General features: G+C 38.9%; 1 protein-coding gene across 1 annotated transcript in view; it reads left to right on the forward strand.

Moving 5' to 3' along the window:
• Positions 1-17647, forward strand: part of LOC104538680 (thyroglobulin-like) — a gene marked incomplete at its 5' end in the record, with an annotated part of 28597 nt that extends 10950 nt beyond the window's left edge. The window contains 4 exons of the mRNA XM_010181968.1: positions 1060-1167; positions 11468-11608; positions 12365-12555; positions 17403-17647. Coding sequence (XP_010180270.1) covers positions 1060-1167; positions 11468-11608; positions 12365-12555; positions 17403-17518 — 556 coding nt within the window. The remainder of the gene's footprint in view (positions 1-1059; positions 1168-11467; positions 11609-12364; positions 12556-17402) is intronic.
• Between the last annotated feature and the right edge of the window lie 3017 nt (positions 17648-20664).

A 20664-nucleotide genomic window follows, 5' to 3' on the forward strand; every position in this document is an offset into this window, starting at 1 on the left:
CCAAACAGTGACTGTCATAATCATACTAGTTAAATATAGCAACGTGTTTTTATGCTTCTCTGACACTGTTCTTTCTTGCCATCAGTCATCCTTTTTTTACCTACCAAGTTTGAAGGAGTGGCTACTGTTTTGAATTCACTAGGCTCAGAATTGAAACCTCCCACTTCTGCAGCAGATACGTTTGTGTGTGCTCACATAGTAATGGATATATAACTGAGTCTTTGGCACATGTAGAATGAGAAGTGGTGATAATATGTATGTATAATATCGCTTTGAGGAACTGTAATGAGATATCTTGCAGTAAGGTGTCCTGTGTTCTGCCTGCTCCTCTTGAACTGTGTGTACTCCTTCCAGCTATTGCTCACCCCACATTCCAGCCCCACTTCTTGGGACAATGGAAACTTGGGAGGTTTGGATACATTTGCTTCACTTGTACATTTGCATTTGATCATTTAATTATCTCATCGCAGTCTTCTTGTTTAACCTTTCTCTCCCAGACACACTGCACCTTGTATCCCATATTGATGAGCCCTGACAGAGGGCTCATCAATATGATAACTCCAAATGTGGTCTATTACCTTTTCCAGCTTTGGAAACTCTACCCCCCAAAAAAATCACACAGATCCAAATGCAGAATCAGCATTACTGATTCTTAACCAAGGAAATATATAAGTCCTTTTACTAGATGCCATCACAGCCTAGTGGTGCCAGAAGAAAGGGATTTATATATTTACAAGCATGGGCCCCCATAACTTATGGAGGATTTTTTTTTTTTTTTTGGCCAGGATACTCCTTATGTGTCAGATCTTGCTTATTTAGTATCATTGCCATTGTTCAGCACTCCATAAAACAGCAATTTGAGTGAATTCTAAGCTGTACTGGGCTCACAAAAGGTGAATATGGTTTCCCTCAAGGCACTTGAAGGCGGAGATACGAGCTGTTTTGGAAAATTTAAAGGCTATCAATACAGTGAAAGGTCTGTTGGTTGAGGTGGTTTTTTTTCTTTCATATTTTTTGTTATGTGACTGTGTCTGTTCCCTGCTCCTCCTTTTTTATCAGTGACCAGTTTATCACGTGTCCCATCATAAACATGGCCAGTCACTGGGCTGCTGCCTCCAGAGGAAATGTCTTTGTGTACCATGTACCTGAGAGCTCCTCACAGAGCAGGTAAGGAGATGTATTTTATTATGTTTCTTGGCTTTAGAGTTTGCAAAAAAAGTGCTGTCTGTCTGGGCACCCTGTGGAGTAAATGGATAGATGTAGGCATGAAGAGTTCAGATTAGCAAAGAAGGAATTGAGTGTTAATAGATTGTTTCTCTCTGTTGGCTAAATAGGAACTGTCTAAATTAAGTTTCTGTTTTCCAACTTACCTACCTTTAGGCCAGTTCCAGGTAGCCTTTTAGATTTCTACTATCTGATACGTTTCCCACAAAGAACCAGAATGTGGTCTAAGTCGTTTTCTAAGCACTCAGCATTAATTTAACACTGCCCCCTCTTGAAGTCAGTGAAGTTGTACCACATTTATTCCTTCCTGCCCCAGCACCATGACTTGTGATCAGCTGGCAGACTGTCTCATGGAAGGAAAAGTATTTTTTAAGACAAGCATTTGCAGACATAGGCTGTCATCCTTCAGTTTACAACCTTGCTTGAGAAATTTTCATCAGGAGGAGCTGTATCATAGTTTAAACAGAAAGGTCTATACACCTGCAGGAGATGCAAATGCCTTGTTCCCTTGGGCACAGGACAGACTGGTAGTCAGAGGCTGTTAAGGTGACTTTCCCTGGTTTTATTTTAGACCCAGTCCTTTTCAGAAGTCAGGATGAGACACTGAGGTTTGCAGGCAGTGGTCGGCACATTGGGCTGCTATGAGACACACCGTGGTAGCTCCTGGTCCCTTGCTCTCAAAGCCAGATCAGAAACTGCAGTGATAGCAGCCCCTCCTGTCCCCTAGATCCACACATTAGGGCAGCAAAGCACATAGCAGTGCTTCATCTTCTAGCTGTTTCCTTGTGAGGGAGTGATGCTTGTCCCCTGCTCCCTGTACAGCCCCATACCTCCCTCCAAGAAAGGTTTTTGAGACCCTTTCCTTTCTCTCAGGCTTTCTCTGAAAGGACCCAGCAAGTCCTGCAAACTATGTGGGTTTTCTCCTTTCCTGATAGCACAGTGAAAAAGCATTTGAAAGAAACCAGCCAAGATCTAGGTTACAGATGAAGGCCATTATGCTGCAATAACACAGGCTCGCTTTCTTTTTAGCTGAGAAGAAGTTAATCCTTGGGGAGCTGTTATTTCGCTGGCAGCTCCAGCGGGAATGTTCACAGTACTCTGTTTGGCTACTGATAGGCTCAGATAAGTAACTTTTACAAGGCTCCAAATAGGGCTGAGCTAGGGTATGCCAAAAATCTAGCCACACAGAAAGAAAAGATGTGTTCTTACATTAGCTAGCAAGTTTTCTCTTGCTTTGGAGAATGATAGTGACCCAGTTACCTACGATGAGATCTTATTTGAAAGTAGATGAAAAAATACTTACACAACTTAGAGTTACTGCCTTTGAGGCAGTGATTTTGAATTGATGAGAATCTCCTCTTCTATCTTGCCCTATTTGAGATTTCTCTTGTTCTCATGTTATTTAGCTCTCCTCACACTCTCCAGTGCAGTAGTAGTTTACATAGCACTTAGCTACGCATTTCAATAATATTTATGTTGTCAGTGGTCTTCTAAGTTAATTACTTTAAATTTTGGTGCAAAACTTATTATTTCACTTTCTCATAACCCTCTTTAAAAACAAAGTCAGTATGCTCTTTGAAACTTGTGAGGCAGAGGCTCGAATGCCTCCAGCTAAGGCACTTGCAAGGAGAAACAGGCTCAAATTAGTATGCTGCGTTTACATTCTTACTCCTTTTGTATTTATTTTTGCTTAAGTACCATTAAAATAAATGTTGTTTAGGTTGCAAAGGCAAGCACTTAAACAGAAATTGCAGAATTCAGCTTGCCAGTGTACTGAAGGATCTCATCTGATGCTACAATATGTCTACATATGAAGTGATACCCTTGTTTTCCCAAGGGACTCCACACTAGGTCCTTTGCTGAATATACTGCGAGTTTTTTGTTTAAACATTGTTGTCATTCATTCCTAAATTATTCCTTCCTCATTCTTCATCCCATTTTTGCCATGTGGTCTCCCTCCGTCCTCCTCCCTACTGCATTCCCCCCTCCATATAGTATGAGCACGTTGCAGACTGTCCAGCAGCCAATAATGTGATGATGTCAAGGGCAGGAGCTTCACATGGGAGAGTGGCCTTAACTGCTAAAAACTGTGAGAAACCATCAGTAAACTTAAACCAACATAACACAGTGTTTGTGAATGTTATTGGCAATTCGCCCTACCGGATTAAAACCAATGATGTACATGAAAAAGCCTTCAAGTAAAATACATACATTAATCTTGGGGAAAGATGTCAACCATATAATCAGCTCCCAAGGCACTTCCCTAATCACTGGGGTAATGAGTCCTGACAGTTCTCAAGTTCTCGTCTAAAAACTGTGACTCTCCCTAGGAGGAGGAGCAGAGGCAGATAATCTATCAAGTAACCTACAGCTTAGACTGGAGGTCAGGACATGTGGGTTTGAACTTGCTCAATAGAAGTGAGAACTGCATCTGGGACCCTGCAAACACTCTAGGTATTAAATTCCTGAACAGAAGAACCCTCTTACAGCCATTTTTTGTGATAATGAATGCAATAACCAGCAGTAAGTTTTACAATTAGTAGGCATGTATGGGATATTCTGTGAGTACACATGCTGGATCAGATCCTCCTCAGTTTAGAGCTGGAGGAACACCTCATTACATATTCCCAATCACTCATAGGCATTTGACAAAACAATAATTTCTCAGCCTGTTTGATACTGAATTACATCTGGGTTTGCTGAGATACAGACCTCTGTTCATAAAAATGTATTATTTCCACAGGGTAACATAAGAGATAAAATAATGATTTTTTTAGTCTTAGTGTCTAAATTCTTCAGTTTACAGAGGATATGATCCTTTTCCTCTATGTGTTTGTTATCTATATCATAAAGATGATGATATTGATAATATATTATCTATAATAACCACTAATGGCTGCCTCACAGTGGTATTGGAAAAGTACATTAAAATAATGCTGTTTTCAGATAACTGCAACAATGGAAGAGTGTCTAGTCTTAGATAAACTATTCTGGCTGGGGAAATTACCATTCACTAATTAAGATAAGGCACCGTATAGCAGCACATTCTCCAATTTCTACTCCATCACCTCTCTCCTACTTTATGCATGTCTCCCAAAACGTGTAACAGAACAGAGAGTTAAAATGCAGAGATGAAAAAGTGCTGGTATTTCCTCTTGTTTCACATGGAGCAGTCCCTTAATAACTCACAGCAAGATAAACAAGGAGGAAGAAGGCAGCCAGTAAAGACAGACCCAACTACAATGACACAAAGTAGACAAAAAGTTATTAAACAGGGAGGATTTTTTACCAGTACAAGTAAATTAGCAAAAGTTTGTGTCACAACTGGCTGTTTCTAAAATGTATACATGTACACATGTACACACTGAAGCATGCATAGATGCAGAGGCAGGATTAAAAAGGCCACGATAAACTGATGTCTATGACATATGTGGAAAATCACATAAAACCATGAACTGACAATTTTCATTTAGATGAATGGATCTTGCAGAGACCAAACTAATATCTCCTTCCACATGGTAGCATTCTCCCCAGCTTGGCGTGCCACCACGTCTGCTTTAGTCTTCAGTTCCTATTTGGATAAGAAGCAGGATGCACAGCCAACTCCCACATTAATGATCTGTGGTAAAAATATATACATAACCCAGGTGCCATTTTCTCACTCTCTTTTTGAGAACACTTAGGCCTTGGAGTAAACATTTATTCTAAACAATGTGGGAGGAATGTGACTGCTCAGCATTGCCTAGGATTAGTGAGGACGAATGGAGTATAGCTTTAGTTAAAGAAATATGTGATAGGAGAAGTATGTTTTGACAAGGATAATATTATTAACTGTGCAAAGATTTGCCTTGTTAACCCTTCAGAAGGTTTCTGGGTGATTTTTGCATATTATATAAAGTAGTACTGCTTGCCATGTCAGCATAGTTTCCAAGTCACGCTGTGGTGCCAAATGTGCTGTCCTAAAGACGGTGGATAAAAATCAGTTCTCTGCTCACTGAGGAGGCCAGATCATCAGCTGCAGCAGGATGGCAAAGCATCATTATTGTCACCAAACTGAGACTTAATGAGGCTCTATCTTATAGCCATTAGCATCATCATCATAATTGCCACAAAAGCTTTTGTTAACTGTTGTGCACTGGACAGATTCATCCAAGATTAATGAGCTGCTGTCTGTTTTGAGACATTTTGGTTGGGGCTGTCTTTACCTCCTGACTATGCACTCTTGTGTATGTTGGTGTCAGTTGTTAAAAGACTGCTCCATGCCAATGCTCACATATTGGCTTGATTTTGCTGACACTTTTTATGATTCCTGTAACTGAAGGTAAGAACTCCTGACTGATAAAAAGAAAAAAAAGGAAAAAATGTTTGTGTATAAACCCATTCAACTATGCGAAGTATTTTCATTTTCTGTTTATTATATACACTGGCTTTTCTTGAAATCCCTTTCATTAAAGGAGATTTTTCTACCCTTTTGATTTTGTATTAATCATATCACTGTCCTTTAATCTGTCCACCACGTGTTGTCCACTCAAGGCTCTCCTCCCTCTCTGTAGCTGTTAGTCCATGACTACCAACACAACATAGCTTGAGAGGCCACCATGTGAACTGGATGCTGTGGTGACAGACAGAAAGTTATGTCTCTGGGCTTCGAAGAAACTCATCCAGACACAGAGGGCAGATAAGGCACCAGAGAGGTGGTAACAAGAACAAGAAGATGCACATTGCCTCCCCGGCTGGGTAGACACCACACTCACCTTGAGTAGCTCCGTACACTTGATGCAACAATTTGTCATTTTTATCTAAAAAGCTGTACTCTCAGTCATCTTCTAAAAATTGTTCTTTCGCTCTTCTTATTGGAATTGCCTCTTGTCCCCCTGGCCTTATCCATTGTGTGATGCCAGCTGCAGCTATGAAGACACTCCCACTGATTCAACCACATCATGCCATTCTCAAGTCTTTAGTCAGTTTCTGTGTTGCTAAAGGCTTGAGGTCTAGATAATTTATTTTTTCTTCCCACAGTGTGATTTAGGGGCCTTTATCATTCAGTAGATTTTTCAGGTCTTGGAAATTAGTTATAGATATGCAGAGACAAAGTATCAAGCTCAGAAAAATGCAGAAATGGGCTTTAAGTTAACTGAAATGCAACAGAAAGATACAGAAAAGTACAATGCAATTTTTGGAACTGCATGTGCTGCACTGGGACAGGCTGTTCCTGCAAAATGTAACCTAGAAGATGAGTATGAAGAGGTCTAGAGAGGTCTTCCCTGGTGCACATCAACTTTCTAAGGAAATAAATCCATTCATTCAGCTCAGGAGTAGACATACTGAACAAATGCATGTGTTTTTGTCCCCCAAAGATGCACTCAGGTGTCAACATGCCTATTAGTAGGGTTTTAATTCAGTAATTCCCTGAAAAAATTCTGTAATCCCTGAAAAAATTCTGTAATCCCTGAAAAAATTCTGTAATCTGTGTTATTTAGGAATTCTGACAAGATGCTTTCTTCCTGCATTAAGATCTATGATTTTTTTCAATTAATATGAGGTTTCAAGTTCTTGAATTTATTATCTGCTACTCCAGTTTTATTTTCTTCAATTGGCACAGCTATAATGCAAAGTAGAACGTTGCATGTGTTGGGAGTAATCCAAGTGGAAAAGTCACAGCAAGCTCCGGGATACTTTTGCAAGTCACATGTATCTGTAGGGTTTTTTTGGTACAAAGGTGGACAAGCTTGGCAGTTTAATCCTGTTAGGAGTTAAGCTTTTTCCATATGTCCTGATTTTCCTGAAAAGAAGAATGAAAAATGTTCATCTGGTTTTCACATGCTTTCCCCTATTTCTTTGGCAGGACTTTGTAATGTAAGGAAACACAATGAGCCAAATGCATCCCTGGAACTGCAGAGGTCACACCAGGTCTTACATTGGCTCATTAAATTTCTATAAATATCCAGTTATCCTTTGATTATTTTTCTTCTCACTGCAATCATGTACCATTTCCTTTTCTAAGATAAGTAGTTACATATATTTTAAAAAATGCTTATCTTCAAAATGAACATATTAGTCCAAGCGAAGCACAGTGTGCTTGGCTGCTCCTCTCTCATGACATTGATAAGACTGTGCCTGTTAGCAGCTTAGGGTACTTGATACTACTTTGCAAATCTGCTGGTATTAATATGAAGAGAATGTAGATGTGTGCAAAAAAACACATTTAGTATTTCCAATACTTATTCCAAGTATTAATTTTAAATTCATTTATTGAAAATAAACACAGAATGGGGCCGCAAGATCATGCAGGCAGTGGCATTTTATATATAAATCATATCCTTTTCTTCAGGGATGTGGCTGTTATGAAATCCTATCTCGACTCAAATCAGCAGATTTATCACTCACTCTATGAGTCTGGGTTTCACCTATGCCCATAAAAGTTTACATTTAAAGGAATAATGTGAGGAATCTGTGCTTTATGAGGACTAAAATATCTGTCATTATTGGTCAATACAGCTAAACAGATTATAAAGGAATACCCCTTTGTTATGTTCACTAGTGACAAACTGATTCTTGTTCAACTTGCATTTTCGTCCTGAGTAATTTAGTGGTACCTGTGGCTGATCTCTAGCTAGAGTTATATTTATCTTGTTATTTTATAATTTAAATGGTTGGATAGCAGTGAGAAGTTTGGTATTTTGGTATTGTATAGGACGTCATTTGAAGTTTGAATTAATTTACATTGGCTTCTATCTGTGCATGGAGTTTTAAAAAAGAACCAAAAACTACATTAAGCCAACTAAGAATAGAAGCTGTGACTCTAAAGACTTTGAGATCAGTTGAAATTGTTATGTTAGGAAAGTAAGGATTACTTTTTAATGAAGAAAAATAAAGGTAAGTATTAGGCTACAGTCAGTCATTAATCACCAAAATGAGTTTCCAATATGAAATAATTAGCCAGATACAGAACAAGGACAAAGTTCAAAATGAGATATATGTCCTAATTTACAATGGACCACAGTGTGAGGTCTTTGCAGCCCCAGCATTCAGTCCTAATGTAGCAAAGCATGGTGGTCTACCAGATCGTATTCTTCTCTTCTGACTGCCATGATTTTGAATAGCCATTAATGACAATTCCATTTTGCAAACAAAATTTTAGAGGATTTCTGTGTTAGGAGGAGGGGGTGGTGGGTTTTTTTTGTTTGTCTTTGTTACTGTTCCAAAAGCTTGTGATTAAGATATTAACTTCAACTGTTAGAAATCTGGATTTACATCTATCCTCTGCTTGATTTGGAATAAGAATTTGAATCAAATGAACCATAACCTGGGAAATTTTGTTCTAAATGCTGATCCTCTCGTCTTTTACTCTTCCCTGTTGAAGCTGTTCTTTATATGCTACAGCAGACACAGTTCTATAGAGAAAGCAGTGGAGTATCTGATGGCTAAGAAATCCCTTTCTCTCTTTCTTACTTGGAAACATTTAAATGGAAACTCCATCTCAGGCTTAAGGAAAAATTTTGCAGAACCAATACCTTCCCAATTAAATGGGTTGACACTGTATAATGAAAATTCCCAGCAAGTGGTATTTCAGGGTCTGCTGTTAAATTGTTCGCAATCAATGTCACAAAGTTGCTGATTTTACAACCTGTTTTTCTGTAAACTGGATAAATGAACTCCAGTATTGCCCCCTTCTGAAGTGAAGTAATAATTCTCCAAGGGGAGCTCACTTTAGCATGAACAAAGTGGTAGGGTCTGACTCCCAGCTTCCTCATGGCTCAATTTACCAGTGTGTCATACCATCACATAAGAAGAGCTGTGAATCTGTTTCCAAAAATGTTGACAACTTAAAAAGAAAAGGTATACACAGAAGATCTGAAGCAACACCTCTGCTTGAAGTACTAGTCTCTTGAAGTCACCAAAGCCAAGACTTACTTGTAACTACAGTTGCCATCTGGTCCTTGAAAAGGGACTTCTGTAGCAGAAGTTAGTTGTTATCAGTTTTATTTCCTTAAAAGTACTTTTTAGTTTAGTACTTAAAATCCCTTTTGCTGTTGTCTCTGCAGTCTTCCCTTTAATCAAACTGTCTTCTAAAGTCTACCAGTTGCTGGGCTCTACACTTCCCCATTTAGAGTTGATGCTGTTGAGCCACCAATATGACATCCTAGGGTACCAGGAGTGCAGTTTTGAGCTGCTACCTTGGGTATGCTCAAAGCTCCTACAAGACTCCTAAATCCTTGTTTGGATATTTCTGGCCATTCTGCTCTTCCCTCTGGCAGTAATGGATGATGATCAGAGTTTGAGAGAGGAGACAGAAATGTTTCCCTGATATATTTTCCATCTAGCTGCGATATAGATGTTTCACAGTTGCGTTTAGTGCTGTTCTGTACATGTGCCTCTTCTTCCTCTTAGCCTTATGATTTCTTTATCATCCTCTCACTGACAAAGCTCCCTGGCCAGATTGTGGTACCATCAACCAGAAACATTGAAAGCAGCCCATGAAATGGTAGAGTTCTGGACCACTTTATGTCTCTGTGTCAAACCCATTACAAAATAATTTCAATCCTAATAAGTTTTCTGTTTAGGAGTTGGCTGAATTTTAGTCCAAGCTGCGATCTTAACAGTTTTCACCTTTAGTCCTCAAAAGTGACTATTGAAAAGAAAATAGATCCTTTAAGTATATGGTACCTTTGCTGCAATACTCACACTAAACATTGCTGTAATATACTGGGCCAAGCAAATTATTTTTAAAGCAAAATTATTAAACTATGATCTTGCTTAATCCTTCTATAAACATTTGGGGAAGAAAAATATGCTTTAATCTTGTTTCAGTTCTACATTTTTTTGGTGAATAATCTGTGAATAATTCACTTTCCAGATGCAAAGTATTACTGAGGTATTATGATAAGACTAAGGAAAATACAACCAAAGATGTATTTCATTTAGAGGGTTGTGTGTTTGTTTTTTGAAATAGAAGCTTTGGTGCCACCACTCATAAAATGTGAAGGAGTCATCTTGCTTCCAGTCCACCTGCCCATAATGGTTTGAACTACAAGCTTTATTCCATTAGAGGCACTATCAGGGTCATATCGATGCTGCTGTATTTCATGTCTAATGTTAAAACAGCCTCAGTTGTGCCACCTTTTGACAATGACCTCTGCAGCCCCTGCAGATGAGATCTTGCTGAGTGGATCCGGGATTTGTTTATTCCTGCCTCACAGACATCTGTTTTTTCTCCAGGTCCCCTGATGCTGTCTGCCTTCATGCAGCATTTAACCAAGTCAATAAGACCTTTGTCTAAATGTGGGATATAGAAACGGCAATTGGACTATACCAGACATGTGTCCTCAGCTGTGGTTCAAAGCTATATGTTGAGCAGAGTTTAATTATAATTTCATTAGCAGAAGTTGGCCACTGTTTTTCTGCAGGATTTGAAGATGCTGAGTTGTGTAACCTTTGCTACTAAGTCCTAGAAGTGTTGTCTTGCCCAGCCAGTCTTGTCTCTGAATTGTTGTAATATTCCTTATTATATGTCTTAATTATTGCATGGAACTAAATAGCAATGGTTTTTTCTTAAATCTGAACTAGGTGATGATCTCAGGCTGTTTTGACCTGACTGCCATATAAAACTTGGGGAGAACAGGTTGTATGAACCAAAACCACCCAGCCAGCGCAGAAATTAGATTAAAATTATGTCTGAGAGAAATCTTCATAAACATCTCCTATTACATCTTTCCTTATCCAAAGATTTGGGGCAGAATCCTGGCCCCAGTGTAGTCAATGGAAAAACTCCAATTGCTGTTAAGAAAGGCCAGGTTTTTATTCCAAGTCTGTGAAATAAACCATAATGAACCTTCCGTCATGGCTGCCAGATTCCATGTCACCACTTGCTTCCACTTTCTGAATTTAATCTTAGTGAAAGTCTGTATAAAACTTAAGAGACATTTAAGGAGTAGCTTAAAAAGTGACTTTCTCCCTCTATCACTTTCTCTTATATGCCCAGTTAGTTTAGAAAATGTGCCCTGCTGCCTTCCACAATTTCCTTCTATAACACATGTTAAAGACCCTACATTAACTTAATGGCAGTTTCTCCTTGTAATTACTTGGTTTTCTTTTATGTTCTGATTTGAAGAAGCCCCACAGCTCACCAATGGTCATTAATTATTTAAAACTTCACTTTATTCTCTGAATTAAATTAGCTCCCTTTCTCCCCCAGATAAATAAATCATGGCTTTAATTACCTTTGCATAAATATTTTTTTTAGTTCGGGTCAGGAGTTCTTGCTGGATGTTCAGTATGCATTTGGACTGCCACTCTACCCAAAGTATGAAGAACAATTTACTCTGGAAGAAAAGAGCCTTTCCTTGCAAATTATGCAGTATATTTCCAATTTTATAAACTCTGGGTAAGTATGTGACATTTAAGAGTTGTTAAGGTTGGGGAAGGGGCAAGCAGTAGAGGGAATGTAGCCCAGATCTTGCCCTCACTCAAGTAGCCTCCATTTCCTCTAGCAATTTGTAGTCCTATAGAGGGCTTTGGTCAACACTGTTGGAAAGTCATGGCCAAGTTGTCAAGTAGGTTCCAAAGATTTGTAGTATGACACTTAGCTAGAAGTAAGAGGAATTTTATCTCCATGGAGCAGCTCTAAATTCTACTTAAATATATGGGGGCTACAGAGGCCTTGGTGTTGTTTCCAGACCTTAGTTCTGGGACCCCAGTTCTGAACTGTCTTGTCTAAGGATTCCCTTATTCCCAGAAGAAAGGAGAAAACATATGAAGAAACAGTGCACCCTTTACCAACTGCTCTGTGAATCATCCCCAACTTTACTGTGCTGTGGCCATACTCAAGAATGACACATATCTCTGGAAAGCTAGAGTAGGAACTGTGACTTTATGTGTTTGGGTTGCTTTGGGTCTGAGGGCTGTTGAGGTTGTTCATAAACCTGTGTCTATACAGGCTCTGTGTACCTGTTCCTTAGAAAGTGAACCAGCCTAACAAATTACTTTTAGGTGAAACACCATGAATGATTCACCAGTCTGAACTGAATTTGGACCGTACAAGTCCGGGTGTCTGGATAAACATTTAATTGACCTATCTGATCTTATGCATTTTACTGTTCATGTCATTGTTTTCTAATGATCATTTCTCCCATCCCCCTAGAAATCCAAACTACCCTCATAGTTTCTCGAGGAGAATGTCAAAGGTGATGCCTCCCTGGCCCATGTATCTGTCAAATGATGATGGCGATAACTACAAGGAGTTCACTGTTTCCTTGCCAACTCTTAAAGGATTGAAAAAAGCAGACTGTTCCTTTTGGTCTGATTATATCAGAAGACTGAAAGCATCCACAGGTGAGCAGATTGTGTCCTGTCATTAAATAAAGCCTAAATTCTCTGCTTAATGTTTTCCTCTGACTTTAGTTCTGTTATGTCAGTGTGGAAAAATACTTTTCCTTGATTAAACATCTTGCATTGTGCAGGGTATATAGTTAAGACTCTCCTGAGGCTGAAAGGATGCAACACTAAACAAATTGATATTATAGTGGATAGTGTGTAATAACATTTCACTGTCCTGGAGCTAGAGCTAAATAAATCTTCCTGCAGTGATTCTAGAAGTTATGATGAAGCTATATCTTCTCATAGTTTGCTCTTTATTTGCAGTCATAACATAAGCTTTGACTAAACTTGAAAACTAGCTATATGTTCTTCTTTGGTCTATTGGAAGCACTAAGCATGAGAATGATGAGATTCATATGTCTTAGGAGAAGCACAGTAACTTCAATCCACTATAAAGTTGAAACTGAGGCTTTAGATCCATATCTCATTATGGATCCTGCATGCTTTGACTTCACACTGGTTAAGTTTCTTTAGTGTGTTTTTTAATAGCTGTGCTGGTTATGCCCCTGTATTTGTCCATAAATACAGTGGAGATTCCTTCATTTTTTTCTTACTGCTTAGGATAGTAAGTCCAACTTTGCTGAGATTTCAATCTACTACTCTGTCCTGAACACTCAAATTATTCTGATAATAAACTCCCTTTCATGTCTGTGTATCTTGTAAATAAATTTGGATAGCCTCAAGAAAAGCAAACAAAACTATGCCTTTTTGGCAGGCAGAGATGTTTTGAATTAGTCTTGGAGGTTTGCAAGCTTCCAAGTGTTTTGTATGTCCTAAGGATTCTTCTTCACAGTGAACACAGTCCAGGTCCTTTCTGTTTTGGGGTGCAGTTGCTCTTCTGGGAACAAAATGTACTCTTCAAGACACTGAGCTACCTAGGCTATTTGTGCCTGGCAGATGACCTCAAATGGACCAAGGCTGATGTTTGAGTGACACAAGGTTATAATGTCTCAGAACCATCAAATACTAAGCATCAATGTTCAAGAGACAGCCTGAATTATTCAGAGTCTTTCTTCAAAAGTGGACTCAAGATTTTGCTGTAGGCCTTTTCATCAGTTTCCTGCTATTCCTCAATGTCTTTCAAACTCAGAGGGGATCTTTTCATAGTATCATAAAAACATAGAATGGTTTGGGTTGGAAAGGACCTTAAAGATCATCTAGTTCAACCTTTCTTATGACTTTCTGCTGGATAAGATATTCCTAATTTGCAAAGTTGATTCTGATGTTTAGACAGCCCTGGATATAGCTTCTAGATCTTTTAGAACTCCATTTCACAGCATAATGGCTGCGTAATGCCAGACTGAGTTGAAGTCACGGCTCTGGCAGAAGGACTGTTGACTGAGCACCACGGACAGAGGCTACTCCCAGCACTTACAGAAAATCCCCCCAAAACGTGGGAGAATATCTACCAAAGCAGACTGGTTTTGAGATGGAGAAGATTTAAAACCATCCATACTGGCATAAGAACATAACAACATTCACGTATGGGTCATTCCAATGGTCTGCCTAGCTCAATATCCTGTCCTTGTCAGTGGCCAAAACCAAATACTTGAATGTTAAACATAAAAATTGAGAGGAGGAGAGGAAATCACACTGAAAGAGTTCACAAAGATGAGTCAAATTTTTGAAAACAGGCCACACAGTGTGAAATTTATGGAGTATGGATTGTCAAGGAGAAGGTTTAAAAAATTTATGTCAACATGTTATTCTGCAAGCACAAGTGAGTACATCCTGCCTGCTCTTCAAGCCAGTATTTGCTTGGCCTCAGCACCATGGTAATGCAGCTACACAGTTCATTTTTACTAAATTCCATCTCATAGAAATGCTGGCTTGTCACCTTGCTTTGATAGTCATCTTTTATCTCACCCTGGAATACAGAAACGTCTCATACAACTTCTACTTAAATAGACCCATTTCTGCACCAGGCCTCAGCGTGGCACAGTAACTTACAGAGGCTCATGCTGTGGGTCTCTTGATAACAGTCTGAGCCCAGCTGCTTGTGAAAGAAGATTCGTAATGTTCAGCTAGAAGGACTGTATGAACTTCAGATGCTGATGGCTGAACACCATTTCTTTTTGAAAGGAGGTTCTGACAAAATTTATGCCAAAGCAGTGTTAGTCCATCAGTACAAGGTTATCACTTGCATTGCTTCCAGAAATTACATTCTGAAGGAGTGGACAAGTGAGACTTCAGAATGTGTTCAGTCAAGAGAACTGAAATATTTTCTTTAATTTATTTAATTGATTAATTTTTATACATGATACCCTGAGTATCATGTTGCTTGGTTGCTGTGCCCCTTTGCACCAGAGGTAGCTTGCAGATCTTCCCTTTAGAGCAGAAGCATTGCCCCTCTGTTGTAACCTGACTGCTCCAGACTCAGTTCCTGGAGTACTGACAGGCTGTTGTATGGGATTCTGGCATGATATTGGATGCTAAATTTGAGACACCAAAGCTGCAAACCAGTTTTGGATGTTGTACTATGCATTCCATGCTGAGGTGGAACTATTAGTCAGTCAGACACTGTGAGATCCAATCTAACATATAATTAGTGGGAAAAAGAGCAGTTTCCTGTCTTTCAATATTTACAAATCTTCATGATAGTGTTTCTGGATTCTGTGGTACACTGTTAATTCTGACTGCTGAGTCTCAGTTATTGTGGACTGCAATTTGTGGCCTCATGCCAGGTAGATGGAGTTTACAAGTGTGGCAGCAAGAGACGTTGCTCATGAAATGATCCAGTTTTCACATCCAAGTGCAAAGCTGTAGAGGGTCTGTTCTGATGCAATCTCAACCAACTGTGATGAACCTTGTTTTGTCCATCTTACCTCTTCCTTCAAATCAATATCTCTTCAGCTTCATATATCTGTGATCTATAAGGAAATAAAAATCAACATATTTCAGTAAAATGGAGAAGAGCTGGACAAACCAGTGATCATAAAATCTAACTGCCACTGGCCTTTCAGGTTTTTTCCTTGATCCTTCATTTACTTCCAGATGAAATGTCTTGACTTAGAAGTGTCAAATTTGGGATGACTAAAGGCTCAAAGCTCAATATCTTAGGCCCTGTGTCTCGTTCTAACAGAAAACTGAGTTACTCCTAAACTCATGAATTGCAGTTTCTGGAATAAAGCCTCTTATTATCTAGAATCTCGTGTACAGCTGAACTTACTTCTCTTTTAGGTTATTCACTGCTGGATCTAGAAGCTGTTGTGTATACATCCAGCTTAGCTGTTACCTGTGCTTTTCCTTCCATTTAGTAAAAATATTGCTCAAGCTGAAGTAGGTGTTTCATTTAGTGATCGGACTGTAATATTTAATGATGGAATGTATAATTTGTTCCTGGCATTTAATTGAAATCTATGTTGTCGCAATTGACGATAATTTAACAAAAGTTATTTCATAAATGCAATGATTCTTCAAGGTGTTTACTGGCAGTGCCTTTACAAATTATGGAGGAAAGTTTGAGTCTGTTTCATTGCAGATGATCTATAAGTCTGTTAAGTTTTGTTTTAAACCAGTTTGTAAAGTTGGCATTTTGGGAGGCAGTTTACCTGGGGAATTATGAAAGTGATGGTGCTTGAAAAGGTTTAATTCAGTAAACGGAGTTCCCATGGCTGCATTTCAAAGACATGCTTTATATTCTGAATCATGATGGTTTCCATGGGAAACATCAAAATGAGAAACAAGAAGAGCAGCCATCGTGGAAAAAAGCTGCGGATGGCTTTTTCCAGGGAATGTGTTAACAACTTGAAATTCAGTTAAATACAGGAGCTCCAGAATGTTTATGCATATTCAGACAGTACGTCTGAATGCTAAAATTCCCCTTGCATGGTGTGGTGGACTGCACTGCATAACAGTGAGTCCCTTTATAAGGGACCTCTCACTGCATCCCAAACAAGTGGACTTGGATCCAGTCTACGACGCTTATTCATCTAACTGGTATCTAAACAGAGCCAGTCCTCCTAAAGGAAGTGCCTCTGTAACCAGTGTTGCAACTGCTGAGAAGGAAAAACCTTCAGTGCCTCCAAAGTGAAATCTTGTGTGAGAATCTAACTCATGTGCCTAAATTTAGACCTTTGGGCACACTTTGCATGTCCAAGTTAGCCAGACTGGACTCCACCTGCAGAAAACTCAACAGCTAGTGAAGCTGAGGCCTTCTCTATTAGCTCTGAGACACTATGTGTAGCCACACGAGAGTCCAAATAAAGCAACAGTGTTCATAGTTCAGACAGGAATCAAGACTGAATCAGGAAAGTTGAGGTTAGCATTCATCTTTTACACATTCTATTTGCACCTTCTTTTTGGAAATCTCCACTAGAAAACAGATTTCTTTAGTGTGAGGGACATCTGTGCAGCAGTGAGAGGACTTTACATAGGATACATTAAATAAACACTATCAGTACACTTTGTGGCACAGTTGGGTCTTGTTGTGGCACCTGTGCTTCTGAAACAAGGTGAAAGAGTAAAATCACAGAAAGTAAAGAATAAGGAAGAATTCCTGCCTGCCTGGTAGGTAAGAATCAAGAGATAATGCAAAAAAGAGAACAAGTCTTACACAGGTGGATTGCAAACTATTATGCATTCCAGTGGCAGTTATTTAGAGCATGATAGTTAATTATCATTGGGTGATCTGTCATTACCCTAAAGCATTTTGAAAATGGACTGGAAACTGAGAAAAATTGCTTCCTGAACATTTATAGCTGCATAAAAAGGCTCTTATTAAAGTGTCATCGACAAAGTGTATACCATCTAACATCAAAAGTACAACATTTATTTTAATCTTAATTATTTTGTCTTTTTAGGAAATGCAAGTAATGGTGAGCAGTCTGCAGAAAACAGCCCTAGTGAAGCTCCTAGTGAAGGACTCACCTCTCAGGAGAGCCAGCCAGTGGCAGACGAGGTGGCTTACAGCAGATAGAAAGTCACAGTGCTGTCGGCTGGGTTTGCACATGATTGTACATCCATGCAACTGTGTCACACCAGATGAACAAGTTGCTTCCTTTAGTTAACTTTCTGAACAAATAAAGTAGACTTTTCAAGAAAGTAGTTTTTCAAGACAGTTCTTCAATATGGCACAAAATAAGCCTTACAGCCATTATTTTAGGTCAAAATAAACTGTAATTTGAAAAATGAAATATCAATAAAAACTACAAAAAACCAAACAGAAGTACTTGGACTTTATTTCCTGCAAGCACCCAAATGCCCACACATTGTAGTACCAGCAGTCAGAAAAGGATGAACATCGAGACTCTGAGAAGTCCCTCAGCTGATGAGGCTTCAATTTGCCGGATGTCATACCAGACTTGGGGTTTTTTTGTTACTCATCCTATCACAAGCTGCTGCTAGGAGTGGAAGTCTGGTTTGGGATTCCAGAGAAAATGAAAAAGCTTCAAAATGGGGAAGGGCTGGATCCAGCAAGAGTGATGTAAGAAGGGAATCAAGAGTCGGCATTGAGTGTATTCACGTGAAGTCAGGAACATGCAGATGCTATATTCAGCTCATGGTAACCTGTGAAAATATGTGTAAGACCATTTGGGTAAAGCACAACATACGACAGAGATAATGCAAAGTATATGTTATTTAAAGTTTAGAATACACTGTCCTTGGAACATCTATATTTTATAATGAGAGGATGAGATACAGAATAGTTTTGGAAACATAAGGAAAAATGCATCATAGGGTATCTCTAGTGGCTCTGAAAGTAGTTTGGGTTAGGTTGTTAATTGCTGGGATAATTAATTTAATAATCATTTAACATTCATTTAACGATGAGTTGGGTTAAAAAATGTGCATTTCTCTAGTTCTGTCATCTAATTTCCACAATGGCAGCATCTTGTTCCTCCTTAACATGACTATAGTAGTCCTGTGATTCTTTATTTTATATATAAATACACACACACACACATATTTTCAGCAATTATTTATTACTTCATTTTAAAAAATGCATTCGAACTCATCTAAAAGTATTTTAGGTCACTGTGCTCTCTATACCGTTCCTCCTATCCTTCATTCCAGGCATCTTCTCCCAGCTAATATTCTTTGTTTCTACACTGTACTCTTCCAAAAAATCAAATTCTCCAGAACACCATCCGGATCGCTGTGAAATACTGATGTTAAATGGGTTATTGTTTGTGGAGAACTGGCTTGGTATAGCCATATGCCAGGTTGTATTCTTACACTGAGTCAAATCATCACTTTTGGGAGAAATGGGCCATGAGACTGACAGTTTTGATGAATCAACCCAATATCTCATAGCTTCTGTCGAAGAGATGTTAAAAGGCTATTGCATGAACATTAGAATGCTAAACATAATACTTGAATAATTTAAAACTTAGTAAACCATAAATATATGCTTTTTATTATTATTTTATATAGATCAATATTTACCAAAAAAATGCAAATAAAGAATTTTTTTTCCTTGCTGTGTATATTAGCTCTGGTAGTGTCATTCCAAACAGGCCAGCTTCCCAAAAAATAATTAAACTGAATTGGCTTCTAAAAAAATCAAATCGCAACAGATAACAAACACCTCCAATAACTCCAACAGGAAATGCTCGGCTCATCAGGGTTCCTTCCACAATGCTGGGAACTTACTGTCTTCTGCATCACAATATCATAAAGCCTAAAATATACCATACAAAATTAAATAGCTTTGAGAACTCATTACTGTACACAGCAACCCTACTATTAATCCGCTGCCCATGGAGCTGGTAAACAGAGGACAGATTTAAAAGGCTTCAGTATTGACTCATGTTAATGAAAGCCAAATATAATCTTTCCCCACTCACTATTCAGCTCCACCTTGAGCCCAGATATGCCTCTGGAATCTGAGAAAAGGTTTTAATTTTGAGCTGGGAACCCAGCAGCTTAGGCTTGTAGCCTTCTAATTACAGTCTTGGCCATCTGGTAGTCTTGGTAGGTAGGTAGGTATGACTGGGCTTTTAGGTCACCTCCTCCTTGACTGTCAGTTTGGTAAAAGAGCCTTTTTAAGTATGGAATTTTTGTAAAACATCTTTATTTAATTAGTGGCTGACTGCCTCAAACCCACCCTGTTGTACTGGATGCAGCTCTTTAGGCTGCTCTGTCTCTCTTTGGGTTTCCTAGAAGTCCTCATGAGCTTTTCTATAGCCCACTATTTGTTCCCTCCTTTAAAAGACCAATACTTTTACCCAGTTCTCTGCACTCTCTTCTCCCCTTGTGCTGGTTCTGTTCATTCTCCATACCTCTTTTAACCTACTTTTGCCAAGGTGCACTTTGATGCAGACCAATGCAGTCTCATGATCCCATGTGTTCAACTAATCCTGTATTTCACCCATCTTCCACCGTGGGTCCTTAAGCTCAAATATCTTTGAAATCTCTAGTGACTTTTTAAGCAGCACCAGTTATCCAGTCTTTGGTTGTAAATCTGGTCACCTTCCTGACTTTACTCCTCTTTCCTATGGGGAACCACACCAGTGGAAATAGCCCATGCAAATCCAAGAGGAAGATTGAATTAGGAAAGCCTACATGTGGGCTGACTGACAGAGGTCAGGGGACTTTGGCCTCAGTGATACTGAGGGGCCAAGTCTGCTCCCACATATAATCCTTAGTGAAAAAAAAAAACATTCTCAGACTATTTAGGTCACTGTGCTTTAAGCTGAAATACCAAAGACTTCAGTGATGTGGTAGTGGAACAATGCACAGAAGCACACTGAGTAGAGCCATGCTTTCCTCCCTCCTGCTGGAAAGAGCTATAATTTATTAGAAGTGAAGAAACCTTTGAAACTTCCTTATGAACACACACAGACAAACCAAGTTAATCCCAATTCAGTTATTTAATCTGTATTTTTTGAAAGACAAGCCATTAGAACCTTTCTGTACATGGAGCTGAGTTCGTGTTGCATTTTAAGTCTTGAATATCTAATCTATTGCATTTTGTGTGGTTCTTCTGCACTGGAGATATTAGGCAACAGGAAAAAATGTAGAGCATTAGAAAGATTTTTACCATGCAGAGTTGGAAAGAAAACAACTAACTAAATGGCAATGCTGGAACACTAATTGTTTTCATAAGTACTTGACACAGAC

Source organism: Mesitornis unicolor, unplaced genomic scaffold (genome assembly GCF_000695765.1).
Source record: "Mesitornis unicolor isolate BGI_N332 unplaced genomic scaffold, ASM69576v1 scaffold22213, whole genome shotgun sequence".
Taxonomy (NCBI): domain Eukaryota; kingdom Metazoa; phylum Chordata; class Aves; order Mesitornithiformes; family Mesitornithidae; genus Mesitornis; species Mesitornis unicolor.